The 13,980-nt window shown below is 46.4% G+C and overlaps 1 protein-coding gene across 1 annotated transcript in view; it reads left to right on the top strand.

The window, feature by feature from the left end:
* The window catches only part of LOC134351826 (protein kinase C beta type), a 405,871-nt gene that overhangs the window by 314,139 nt on the left and 77,752 nt on the right, over positions 1–13,980 (top strand). The window contains exon 11 of the mRNA XM_063058567.1: positions 451–542. Coding sequence (XP_062914637.1) covers positions 451–542 — 92 coding nt within the window. The remainder of the gene's footprint in view (positions 1–450; positions 543–13,980) is intronic.

Here is a 13,980-nt window from a genome sequence, read left to right as displayed (position 1 = left end):
GCCTTGCGGTACCCCACTAGTCACCGCCTGCCATTCTGAAAAGGTCCCGTTTATTCCCACTCTTTGCTTCCTGTCTGCTAACCAATTCTCCACCCACACCAATACCTTACCCCCAATACCGTGTGCTTTAAGTTTGCACACTAATCTCCTATGTGGCCTTCATAGATCAAAATATTGAATACAGGGGTTGGGATGTTACGTTAACAGTATTGATGGGGTTAATTTGGAGCAGAGTGTGCAGTTTTGATCATTCCTCTGAATTAATCCTATATTGTAGTTTATTGCTCTTGGAATCATAATGTTATAGAAGAAACAAAGAAAAAATGTTTGTTCTGGCTGAAAATGGGGGCAGTGAATTGTGAAGATATTCTAGTGTGTTGTACTGTAAAGCTGTTAATCTTCGTTTGCTGTGAGACATTATTTTATCACCCTGTATTGTTTCTGCACTAGGAGCGTTTGTATTTTGTGATGGAGTATGTGAACGGAGGCGATCTCATGTACCAGATTCAGCAGGTTGGCAGATTCAAAGAGCCCCATGCTGTGTAAGTATTTTCTCACTGCAGAATTCATGGGTCACCTTTGTATTGGTAAAATTCTTCCACTAATGCATACCCTTACATTACTTTCATGTTTAGTCTCGGGTTGTGTTTTCAGCTTCCCTTACAGACACCAACATAGACCTGGCTCTCTGCTGGTGATACATTGTTAGAGATGTTTCTCAGAGAGAGCAGTGTGTCCAACATAATGAAAGTTCTGTATCTATCCTGTAGTTAGAACTTTCAACTAAAGAGTTGGGGGTCAGATTCAGATAAGAAAATGTGAAAGTTTAAGCAAATAGACATAGTGATGGTGCAGTAGAGCAAAGATGTCCAATGACTCTATGGGGAGAACAGGAGGGTCATTCTAGTGGCTTGTATTATAGATCCCCTGATAGTCAGCGGGAACTTGAGGATCAGGTGTGTACAGAAAATGTTCATTGTTGTAAGAACTATATTAGTCAAAGGTTACCGTATATTAGTAGGATATTTCAATTTCCTTAGACCGTCCAGAGTGTTAAAGTTGTAGAAAGGGTAAAACTTGTGAAGTGTGTCCAGGAAAGCTTCCTGAGTCCATATATAGAGAGACATACTGGAGAGAGTGCAACACTGCATCTCCCCTTGGGAATGAGGTAGGAGAAGTCGCAGAAGAGTCTGTCAGGGATCATTTTGGGTTTAGTGACATTAATTCTATTAGTTTTAAGCTAATGATAGGAAAGTACAGGCCAGATCCACCGGTTGCAGTGTTAAGTAGAATAGGGCTAATTTTGGAGCAACTAGGCAGGAGGTCAGTTGGGTGAGCATGTTTGAATGGAAAGGAATAAATGGCAAGGGGGAGGCTTTTAAGAGTGTAGTATTAGAGTCCAAGAGTAGCATGTTCCTGTTGGAGTGAAGAGTAACCCTGGCAAGTTTTTGGAACCCTGGCTGACAAAAGATATTGGTATTCTAGTCAGGAAAATGAAGAAAAATACATTAGGTTTAAGAAGTCAGAGAGAATGAATCCTTTGCCTATAAAAAGATTAAAAATACACAAGAGAGCATAAAGGGCTTTGAGATGGATCTGCCAGGTAAGGTTAAGGAAAATCCCCAAAGATTCTATAGTTATACTAAGAATAAAATGGTAGTACAGGTGTCCCCTGCTTTTCGAACGTTCGCTTTACGAAACCTCACTGTTACGAAAAAAAAGCAGCGTGCGATAAAAAAGTCAGCACGTGAAAAAAATCAGTGCGCGATAAAAGGCAGCGTGCGCCCAGAGCAGCTGTTCTCCCCCGGATTCGGAACTGCATTCTCGCCGGCATTGCTTAAACTCATGTTTGTGAGCAGCCGTTTGCAAGATGAGTTCTATGGTGTCGGAAAAGCCTAAAAAAGCTCCTAAGGGTGTTACACTTAGCGTAAAACTAGACATAATTAAGTGTTTCGATTGTGGTGAATGAAGTAAGGACTAAATGAGTTTGGCTTGTGGAAGATGACGAAGATGATGTTGAAGAGGTTTTGGCATCCCATGACCAAGAACTGATAGATGAAGAGCTGATGCAATTGGAAGAAAAAAGGATAACAATCGAAACCGAATGCAGTAGCGAACTGAACATGAAGCAACTGCGTGAGATTTTCGCTGCAATGATAAAGTACGACTTTAATTTTGAAAGGATACGTCGGTTTAGGGATATTTGCAAGATGGTTTGAGTCCTTACAAAGAACTGTATGACAGGAAAATGCGTGAGGCTCAGCAGTCAAGCAAGCCTTCCACATCAGCCACAGCAGACGACGAACCTCGACCTTCAACATTGAGGCGGGCAGTCATAGAAGACGATGACCTGCCCGCCCTAATGGAAACAGACGACGAGATGACACGCCAGTGTCCCACCACCCCAACACCAAGGCCGCGGACATACTGTACTGATTCGCAGAGAATGCAGCAGTAGCCGGGAGGCACACAGCACATCTTTAAGAAAAAGCCGAAATAAACATGCTAATTAATTAGGTGCCACCTGACACGTAATTGTCGGCCCAGATCATAGACGACGCAGTCGGAAATCGGCACTGATCTGGGCCGACAATTAGGTGCCGGGTGGCACCTAATTAATTAGCATGTTTATTTCGGCTTTTTTCTTAAAGATGTGCTGTGTGCCTCCCGGCTGCTGCTGGACCCCTGCGTGCTTCGGGGGAATGTATCAGTCGGCGGCCTGGAGGGTGGGGGCCACAGCACTAGCCAACCTGTGACGACTCAGTCTAACACACCACCATCAGTGTGCTCTGTGCTGTCTTCCCAATTCCAGTAAGTGATACTACACTGTACATACATTATTTCTGCTTTATATCGGCTATGTATTTTTACGTGTTATTTGGTATGATTTCGCAGCTTCATAGCTTAAAGGTTACTTAAAGCTTGTGCCATGTTTTTGCCAACAGCGCTTGCATGAGATTTTCGCTACAGAGAACAGTGCAGTAATGATTGTGGAAAAGTATTTCTGCTTTATATAGGCTGTGTATTTATCATATCATTCCTGCTTTTACTATATATTACTGTTATTTTAGGTTTTATGTGGTATTTGGCATGATTTGGTAGGTTACTTTTGGGTCTGCGAATGCTCACAAGATTTTCCCATATAAATAAATGGTAATTGCTTCTTCGCTTTACGACATTTCGGCTTACGAACCGTTTTATAGGAACGCTCTACCTTCGGATGGCGGGGGCAACCTGTAATGGAAAGAGTAGGTCCCGGAGGAGATCAGCAGGGACATTTCTATTCAAGCTTCAGTATATGGTGGGATTTTAATGAATATTTCTCCTCGTAATTTACTAAGAGCAAATTATGGTTATTATTTTTTTCTCAGCTCAAGCTGGTAAAACTTGAGGTACAGCATAGCCAAGCACACTCATTTCTCAATTGCTTGGAACTTCTGGACTATTCTAGTGGTATTGTGGCTTTCTGAAGATTTACATAGATATTACTGTGTAGCCCTAATTGTTTAATGCTATTGTGTAGTGTCTTTGTGATGATACCACTTGTAGATCTTACTATCGGAGCAATGTATACCCTGTTCATGTTCCAAAGTCTTTCAGTTCCCTCTTTTAATTCAGCACATTTCTGGTGTTTTTTACTTACTGATTTCTGTGTGTTATGTGTGTTTGGAATGGCTATATCTATTAAATAAGTTGTTCTTGCTTGTTTATCCTGTATTATTATATCCTGATGGTTATTATAGATTGCCCTATCTGAAATAACATTAGTCATAATATAAATTGTGGCATTCTGTCTCTAAAAGTGGATCAGGCTTGTATTTATAGTAAGGTGTGATTTAATTTCTGAGTTTGTATTTTAAAGCAAGATTTTCATGAATGATGTTTACCATTTGATTGTGACTGTGTAAGTAATCAGATTGAATTAAACTGCTAATGGATCCTGTAATGTATTGGATTGTTTCTGGTTTTCCTTGGCATTTTCTACATTTATCATCTTGAATTTGTTGGTGTTTTATTATGTATTTTTGATCATTTTTTGTGTGAACCACTTGGTCCTGAATTGTGACAAAGAACCTATCTGCTTCTGGGAAGAGGTCTCCAAATATGAGCCATTATGATTATTATTAATTTTTTCTTCCATTTTGTATTTGTACCTTTTGTTGTCTTTTTGCACACTGGCTGTCCCTCTTGTTGGTGTGGTCTTCCACTGATTCTATTATGGTTATTGGACTTATCGAGCGTGCCCGCAAGAAAATGAATCTCAGGGTTGTATATGTATATATGTAATTATGAGAGGCATAAATAGGGTAAATATACTTCATATTTTCCCGGAGAATGAGAATCAAGAACTAGAGGGCATAAATTTAAAGGTGAGAAAGGAAAGATTTGTGAGGGGCAACGTCTTCATGTAGAGTCGGTGCATAATGGAATAAGCTGCCAAAGGAAACAGGTGATGCAGGTATTGTAATAACATTTGAGGCATTTGGATAGGTACATGGATAGGAAAGGTTTAGAACGATTCAGGCCAAATCCAGGTAAATGGGAGTAGCTTAGCTGCGCACTTTGGTTGCAGGGATGAGTTGGGCCAAAGGGTCTGTTCTCCATGTTATGTTACTATATGCTTCAGAAGGCACAGCATATATACATCCCAAAGAGGAAGAAATATTCTAAAGGCAAGATGACACAACCGTGGCTAACAAGAGAAGCCAAAGCCAACTTAAAAGCCAAAGAGAGGGCATAAAATAGAGCAAAAATTAGGAAGTTAGAGAATTGGGATGCTTTTAGATTCCGACAGAAGGCAACTAAAAAAAGTCATTAAGAAGGTAAAGATGGAATACAAAAGTCAGCTTGCCAATAATATTAAAGAGGATACCAAAAGTTTCTTCAGATACATAAAATGTGAAAGAGAGGTGAGAGTGGATACCGGTCCATTGGAAAATGATGCTGTGGAGGTAGAGATGGAAGACATAAACAGTATGGTGGAAGTTCCAGGTATCAGGGGATATGAAATGTGTGAAGTTACCATATGTAGACAGAAGATTTTTGGGAAACTGAAAGGTCTGAAGAAGTCACCTGCACCAGATGGTGTACACCCCAAGGTTCTGAAAGAGGTAACTGAAGAGATTGTGGAGGCATTAGTAATGATATTTTCAAAAATCACTAGATTCAGGAATGATTCCGGAAGACTGGAAAATTGCGAATGTCACTTCAAGAAGGGACAGAGGCAGAAGAAAGGAAATTAGTCTGACCTCAGTGGTTGGGAAGATGTTGGAGTTGATTGTTAAAGGATGTCATTTTCATGGCACATGATAAAATAGGCTGTAGAAATATCAAAGAACATGGAGAAGCCTTCTGCAGGTATACAGAAAGAAACGTAACTCGGTTCATTTCTTAGATGATGAAACTGAGGAATTTTATGAGAAATGTGAACTAATACTTCATATTGGTCTTCATGATAAAAGACGCTAAAGCATGCCAATAATAGCAAAAAGGTGAAAAGGAAGCAAGGTATTTTAGCAATGACATATTGGCCAAACTAAGTCTCTCAATCCCACATTGGACTCTCAGATCACTTATCTGTAATGTTAATTCCAACATATAAACCAGTGATCAAACGGGTCAAGCAAGTTCCAAAGTTGCTGAAAACTTGGCCTGAGGGTGCAATCTCAGCACTACAGGACTGCTTTGATTACAAACTGGAGAATGTTCAGGGAGGCTGCTAGCTATGGCAACCAGGTAACATAGAAGAGTCTGTGGATTCTGTGACCAGTTACATAGGGAAGTATACAGAGGATGTTACCATCACGAAACATATCTGGGTGAGGGTAAGTTGGAAGCCATGGCCTACTGCAGAGGTCTGTGTACAGCTGAGGGATCGTGATACTGCGTTTAGATCAGGGGATGTGACAGCTCTCAGGGAAGCAAGAACTGTACTTTCCCGCTCCATTAATAAGGTGAAATGGTAGCATTCTCAGAGAATTTACAGCCAGTTCTGCGATACCAGAGGCACAAGGTGCGTGTGGCAGGGATTGCTACAAAACTACACTGCACTTCAGTGACCAGATGCCTTACTGTCTCATAGGCTCTATGTCTTTTATACCCAGTTTGATGTGCTGGGCGAAGAAGGCACCCCTCCCCTCAGGGGAGCAAACACTGGCTGAAGTTGATGTGAGGAAGATCCTGGTCAGAGTCAACCCACACACAGCTGCGGGGTCCGATAATATACCAAGTCGGGATCTGAAAGTCTGCACAGCCCAGCTAGCGGATATTTTCAACATCCCTCTGGATCAATCCATTGTTTTTTTCAGTTTTCAAGGTGGCAACCAGCATTCCAGTGGCAAAGAAGGTGACAGTAACCTGTCCAAATGACTATCATCCAGTGCCATTAACATCAACTATTATGAAATGCTATGAGTTCAGTGTTCAACACCATCATACCCCAGAAACTGTTCGGGAAACTTTCCTCAATGGGTCTCAACACCTCCCTCTGTGGCTGGATGCTAGACTTCTTAACAGAAAGGCTACAGTCAGTCTGTGTGGGCAGCAACATCTCTCGTCCCATTACACTGAGCATTGGCGCTCCCCAAGATTGTGAGCTCAGGCCGCTGCATTTCACACTGCTGACTCATGACTGTCGCAGGATCCAGCTCAAACCATGTCATCAAGTTTGTGGAAGATACATCAGTGGTTGGCCTCATCAACAATGATGACAAGATGCAGTACAAAGAAGAAGTACGATGGAGATAGAGAAGAATAGTTGCCTCCCATTCCTGGACATGCTAATACGATGGAAACTGGATGGAAGTATCAGGCATGGCATCTATTGAAAACCCACTCACACTGACTTATACCTCAACAATAGCAGCCACCATCACACCTCCCAATGCAGAGTGATTCTTTCTACTTTGATTAACCGTGCAAAAACTATTTCGGACCCGGAGAGTCTCCATGAGGAAATAGGACGATTACACATGACGTTCTACAGAATGGTTACAAGGTGAAGGAAATCATTCAGGCCCTTAAAATCCAGGAAACCTAACAACAAGGAGGAACCTATTGCCTGTCTTCCCTATATTTCCATGGTTTCTGGATCCTGAAGAAAGATTGGATTAATACCACCCACAAACCCATAAGGAAGCTCATCACAGCTTATGCGGGTCAAAGATGACCTGGGACTCAGGACGGTATGTTTATAAATTTCCATATGAATGTGGAGCAGCGTATATCGAACAGGTGGGACACATGGTAGAAACCCATATCAAGGAGCACAGGAGGTGTATCCGTTTGAGTTACCCAGAGATATTGGCAATAGCAGAACACCGCATTCATAATGGCCATAGGATTGACTTTGACTGATGGCACAAAACTATTGTGCTGCGCCAGTGGTTTATGGGGCGCTTGGTGAAGGAAGCCATTTAAATAAAACTAGAGAGAAAGAATTTTAACAAAGACAAAGGTCTCGTTCTAAGTAAGAACTGGAATTCAATTGTAAACAAGGTAGACAGCATAAACCTGATTGGATGAGGACTAACCAATCAGGAGGGACAGACGGTGTGGGCATAATTCCCACCGGATAAGACATGCCCAGGCATCGTCCCTTATGAAGATGGTAGAGTTTGGCATTGAAACCTCAGTTATTATCAATACCTGTACCCAGCTGGAAGCCTGAGAAGTGTATGCCGGGAATGCACGTTTTTTTTTACCTTCTATGCTATCCACAACACCACCAATCTTTGTGTCCTCTGCAAACTTATGAACCCACCCTTGTATTTCCTCACCCAAGTAGGTTATAAATATTACAAAGATCCTAGGTCCCAGAGCAGATCTTTGTGGAACAGCACTGGTCACTGACCTCCAGGCAGAATACACTCCATCTACAACCATCCTCTGCCATTTCGGTACCACATAGCCAAGTTTCCCTAGATCTCATGTTGTCTGATGTTCTCATTGAGCCTACCATGGGGAAGCTTATCAAATGCCTTACTAAAATCCATATGCACTACATCCACTGCTCTACCTTCAACAATGTGTTTAGTCGTATTCTCAAATAATTCAGTCAGGATCTTGAGGCATGACCTGTGCCTCACAAATCTATGCTCGCTATCCCTAAGCAGGCTATGCTTTTCCAAATGTTCATCAATCCAGTCTTGAACAATCTTCTCTAATAATTCCCACATCACTGAAGAGAGGCTCACTGCTCCATAATTCTCAGGGCAATCACCACTTCTTGAGCCAAGCAATAACATTTGACACCCTCCAATCACTTGTTACGAAGAGGATTGTGCTGGAGGTAGCCTGCAAGAGATGACATGCTTACTGTGCCAGCATAACATGCTCACAACTTACTAGCCCAACCCGAAATGTACACCCTTGGAATATGAAGGGAACTCAGAGCACACGGAGGAAATGTGCGCTGCTAGGGAGGAGGTACAAACTCCAATGGACAGTGGCAGAATGCGACCCTGAGCGGTGACCTTTGGTGCTGCAAAGCAAATGTGCTAACCACGACACTGCCATGCTGTCCTGCTCTATGCGTGCAAGCCAAATGAAGAATGTGAAAGCAAAGCGTGAAGAAAATTGTCATGCAATCAAGCAAAATGAAATGATTATACAAAAGCTTAACTTAAATATTGGAGTTCTTTCAGAATGTAACAAGCAAGTAAGATAGAGGGAACTAGTCGATATTCTATATTTGGTAGACATGGACAAAAGGGGCTAAAGAGACTAAGTTGCAGGGGGGTTTATAGTGTCGTGGACAGGGTCACTGGGGGGTTACAGTGTGTTGGGCAGGGTTGCTGGGGGGGTTATACAGCGGTAGTCAGGGTCACGGGGGTTATAGCGTGGGCAGAGTCGCTGGAGGTTACAGTGTGATGGGCTGGGTCACTGAAGTTGTAGTGTGGTGGGCAGGGTTACTAGGAGGTTATAGTGTGGTGAGCAGGGTCACTGAGTGGGTTGCAGCGTGGTGGACAGAATCACTGGGGTTAAAGTATGGTGTACAAAGTTACTGGGATTATATTGTGATGGGCGGGTCACTGGGGGGTGGTTTAGAGCGGTGGACAGGGTCACTGGGGTTATATTGTGATGGGTGGGTCACTGGGGGTTATAGTGTGGTGGGCAGGGTCACTGGGGGTTATATTGTAATGGGTAGGTCACTGGGGGTTTTAGAGTGGTGAGCAGGGTCATTGGGGGGTTATAGTTCTGAGGGCAGAACCTCTGGGGGTTATAATGTGGTGGGCAGGGTCACTGGGGTGGTTATAGTGTGTTGGTATGGGTTACTGGGGGTTATTGTGTCATGGCAGGGTAATGGGGGGGTTATTGTGTCATGGCAGGGTAACGGGGGGGTTATAGTGTGGTGGACAGGGTCACTGGGGTTATATTGTGGTGTACAGAGTCACTGGGGGGTTATAGTGTGGTGGGCAGGGTCACTAGGGGGTTATAGTGTGGCAGACAGGGTCACTGGGGTTATATTATGATGGGTGGGTCACTGGGGGTTATAGTTCTGAGGACAGGTGCGCTGGGAGTTATAGTGGACAGAGTCACTGGGAGGTTATAGTAAAGTGGGCTGGGTCACTGGGAGATTATAGTGTGGTAGGCGTGCACTGGGGGGTTATAGTGTGGTGGAGAGGGTCACTGGGGATTATAGTGTGGTGGGCAGGGTCACTGGGTGGTTATAATACATGGCAGGGTCACTGGGGGTTATTGTGTCATGGCAGGGTGACTGGGGTTTATAGTGTGTTGGGCAGGGTCACTGGGAGGTTATAGAGCAGTAGTCTAGGTCACTTGGGGTGATTGTGTCATGGCAGGGTCACTAGGGGGTTATAGTGAGGTGGGCAGGGTTACTGGGGGTTATTGTGTTGTAGCAGTGTCACTGATGTTACAGTGTGGTGGACAAGGTCACTGGGGGGGGTCATAGTATGGTGGACAGGGTCACTGGGGGTTACAGTGTGGTGGGAGGGTCACTGGGGATTACAGTGTGGTGGGCAGGGTCACTGAGTGGGTTGCAGAGTGATACACAGAGTCACTGGGGTTATAGTGTGGTGGACAGGGTCACTGGGGGGTTATAGTAAAGTGGGCTGGGTCACTGGGAGATTATAGTGTAGTAGGCATGCACTGGGGTTATTAGTGTGGTGGGCAGGGTCACTGGGGGTTATTGTATTTGTGGCAGTGTCACTGCTGTTATACTGTGGTGGACAGGGTCACTGGGGGTTACAATGTGGTGGGAGAGTCACTGGGGGTTACAGTGTGGTGGACAGGGTCACTGGGGGTTATAACGTGGTGGACAGGGTCACTGGGAGGTTTAGAGTAGTGGACAGGGTCACTGGGGAGTTTAGAGTGGTGGACAGGGTCACTGGGGGTTACAGTGTGGTGGACAGGGTCACTGGGGGTTATGGTGTGATGGGTGGGTCTCTGGGGGGTTTAGAGTGATGGGCAGGGTCACTGGAGTGGTTATAGTGTGGTGGACAGGGTCACGGGGGGGTTATAGTGTGGTGGGCAGGGTCACTGGGGGTTATGGTGTGATGGGTGGGTCTCTGGGGGGTTTAGAGTGATGGGCAGGGTCACTGGGGTGGTTATAGTGTGGTGGACAGGGTCACGGGGGGGTTATAGTGTGGTGGGCAGGGTCACTGGGGGTTATGGTGTGATGGGTGGGTCTCTGGGGGGTTTAGAGTGATGGGCAGGGTCACTGGGGTGGTTATAGTGTGGTGGACAGGGTCACGGGGGGGTTATAGTGTGGCAGATAGGGTCACTGGGGTTATATTATGATGGGTGGGTCACTGGGGGTTATAGTTCTGAGGACAGGTGCGCTGGGAGTTATAGTGGACAGAGTCACTGGGAGGTTATAGTAAAGTGGGCTGGGTCACTGGGAGATTATAGTGTGGTAGGCGTGCACTGGGGGGTTATAGTGTGGTGGAGAGGGTCACTGGGGATTATAGTGTGGTGGGCAGGGTCACTGGGTGGTTATAATACATGGCAGGGTCACTGGGGGTTATTGTGTCATGGCAGGGTGACTGGGGTTTATAGTGTGTTGGGCAGGGTCACTGGGAGGTTATAGAGCAGTAGTCTAGGTCACTTGGGGTGATTGTGTCATGGCAGGGTCACTAGGGGGTTATAGTGAGGTGGGCAGGGTTACTGGGGGTTATTGTGTTGTAGCAGTGTCACTGATGTTACAGTGTGGTGGACAAGGTCACTGGGGGGGTCATAGTATGGTGGACAGGGTCACTGGGGGTTACAGTGTGGTGGGAGGGTCACTGGGGGTTACAGTGTGGTGGGCAGGGTCACTGAGTGGGTTGCAGAGTGATACACAGAGTCACTGGGGTTATAGTGTGGTGGACAGGGTCACTGGGGGGTTATAGTAAAGTGGGCTGGGTCACTGGGAGATTATAGTGTAGTAGGCATGCACTGGGGGTTATTAGTGTGGTGGGCAGGGTCACTGGGGGTTATTGTATTTGTGGCAGTGTCACTGCTGTTATACTGTGGTGGACAGGGTCACTGGGGGTTACAATGTGGTGGGAGAGTCACTGGGGGTTACAGTGTGGTGGACAGGGTCACTGGGGGTTATAACGTGGTGGACAGGGTCACTGGGAGGTTTAGAGTAGTGGACAGGGTCACTGGGGGGTTTAGAGTGGTGGACAGGGTCACTGGGGGTTACAGTGTGGTGGACAGGGTCACTGGGGGTTATGGTGTGATGGGTGGGTCTCTGGGGGGTTTAGAGTGATGGGCAGGGTCACTGGGGTGGTTATAGTGTGGTGGACAGGGTCACGGGGGGGTTATAGTGTGGTGGGCAGGGTCACTGGGGGTTATTGTGTTGTGGCAGTGTCACTGCTGTTATAGTGTGGTGGACAGGGTCACTGGGGGTTACAATGTGGTGGGAGAGTCACTGGGGGTTACAGTGTGGTGGACAGGGTCACTGGGGGTTATAGTGTGGTGGACATGGTCACTGGGGGTTATAACGTGGTGGACAGGGTCACTGGGGGGTTTAGAGTGGTGGACAGGGTCACTGGGGGTTACAGTGTGGTGGACAGGGTCACTGGGGGTTATGGTGTGATGGGTGAGTCTCTGAGGGGTTTAGAGTGATGGGCAGGGTCACTGGGGTGGTTATAGTGTGGTGGACAGGGTCACGGGGGGTTATAGTGTGGTGGGCAGGGTCACTGGGGGTTATTGTGTTGTGGCAGTGTCACTGCTGTTATAGTGTGGTGGACAGGGTCACTGGGGGTTACAATGTGGTGGGAGAGTCACTGGGGGTTACAGTGTGGTGGACAGGGTCACTGGGGGTTATAGTGTGGTGGACATGGTCACTGGGGGTTATAACGTGGTGGACAGGGTCACTGGGAGGTTTAGAGTAGTGGACAGGGTCACTGGGGGGTTTAGAGTGGTGGACAGGGTCACTGGGGGTTATAGTGTGGTGGACAGGGTCACTGGGGGTTATGGTGTGATGGGTGGGTCTCTGGGGGGTTTAGAGTGATGGGCAGGGTCACTGGGGTGGTTATAGTGTGTTGGTTTGGGTCACTGGGGGTTATTGTGTCATGGTAGGGTAATGGGAGGTTATAGTGTGGTGGACAGGGTCACTGGGGTTATAGTATGGTGCACAGAGTCACCAGGGGGTTATAGTGTGGTGGACAGGGTCACTGGGCTTATATTGTGGTGGACAGAGTCAGTGGGGTTATAGTATGGCGTACAGAGTCGTTGGGGGGTTATAGTGTGGTGGGCAGGGTCACTGAGTGGGTTGCAGAGTGGTGGACAGGGTCACTGGGGTTATATTGTGATGGGCGGGTCACTGGTGGTTATAGTGTGATGGGCAGGGTCATTGGGGTTTGTAGCGTGGTGGATAGGGTCACTGGCGGGTTTAGAGTGGTTGACAGGGTCACTGGGGGTTACAGTGTGGTGGACAGGGTCACTGGGGGTAATGGTGTGGTGGACAGGGTCACTGGGGTTATATTGTGGTGGACAGAATCACTGGGGTTATAGTATGGTGTACAGAGTCACTGGGGGGTTATAGTGTGGTGGGCAGGGTCACTGAGTGGGTTGCAGAATGGTGGACAGAGTCACTGGGGTTATAGTGTGGTGGACAGGGTCACTGGGGTTATATTGTGCTGGACAGGTCACTGGGGGTTATAGTCCTGAGGGCAGGTGCACTGGGAGTTATAGTATAGTGGACAGAGTCACTGGGGGGTTATAGTGTGGTGGGCACGGTCATTGAGGGGGTTATAGTAAAGTGGGCTGGGTTACTGGGAGATTATAGTGTGGGCTGGGTCACTGGGGGTTATACTTCTGAGGGCGAAGTCTCTGGGGGTTATAGTGTGGTGGACAGGTTCACTGGGGGTTATAGTGTGGTGGGCAGGGTCACTGGGCAGTTATAATACGTGGCAGGATCACTGGGGGTTATTGTGTCATGGCAAGGTAACTGGGGTTTATAGTGTGTTGGGCAGGGTCACTGGGAGGTTATAGAGCAGTAGTCTAGGTCACTTGGGGTTATTGTGTCATGGCAGGGTCACTATGGGGGTTATAGTGAGGTGGGCAGGGTTACTGGGGGTTATTGTGTGGTGGGAGGGTCACTGGGGGTTACGGTGTGGTGGGCAGGGTCTCTGGGGTTATGGTGTGGTCGACAGGGTCTCTTGGGGTTTATATCGTGTCATGGCCAGATCACTGGGGTTACAGTGTGGTGGGCAGGGACACTGGGGTTACAGTGTGGTGGGCAGGGTCACTGGGGGGGTTTACATGCTACGACTCAGCAGAACTTCTTATCCATAACAGGAAAAGTCACACAGTTGGATGAAGCTAAGAATACAAGCATGTAAAATTCTCGTGGAAGATGCAGCACAAGAAATTGAAATGGTTTCAATCTCAAACAGTTCGATAAGTTGACGTATTGATGACATGTCAGATGACTGATAGGCTGTTGTTTTTCAATTTCTCTATCCAGATTGATGAGTCAATAGATTTCACCAATAAATGTCATGTTGTGATGTTTGTAGGATTTGTAAA

The sequence above is a fragment of the Mobula hypostoma genome, chromosome 9 (assembly GCF_963921235.1).
Source record: "Mobula hypostoma chromosome 9, sMobHyp1.1, whole genome shotgun sequence".
Classification (NCBI taxonomy): domain Eukaryota; kingdom Metazoa; phylum Chordata; class Chondrichthyes; order Myliobatiformes; family Myliobatidae; genus Mobula; species Mobula hypostoma.
Note: the sequence above shows the minus strand (reverse complement) of the source record. Positions and strands in the feature narration are given on the sequence as shown.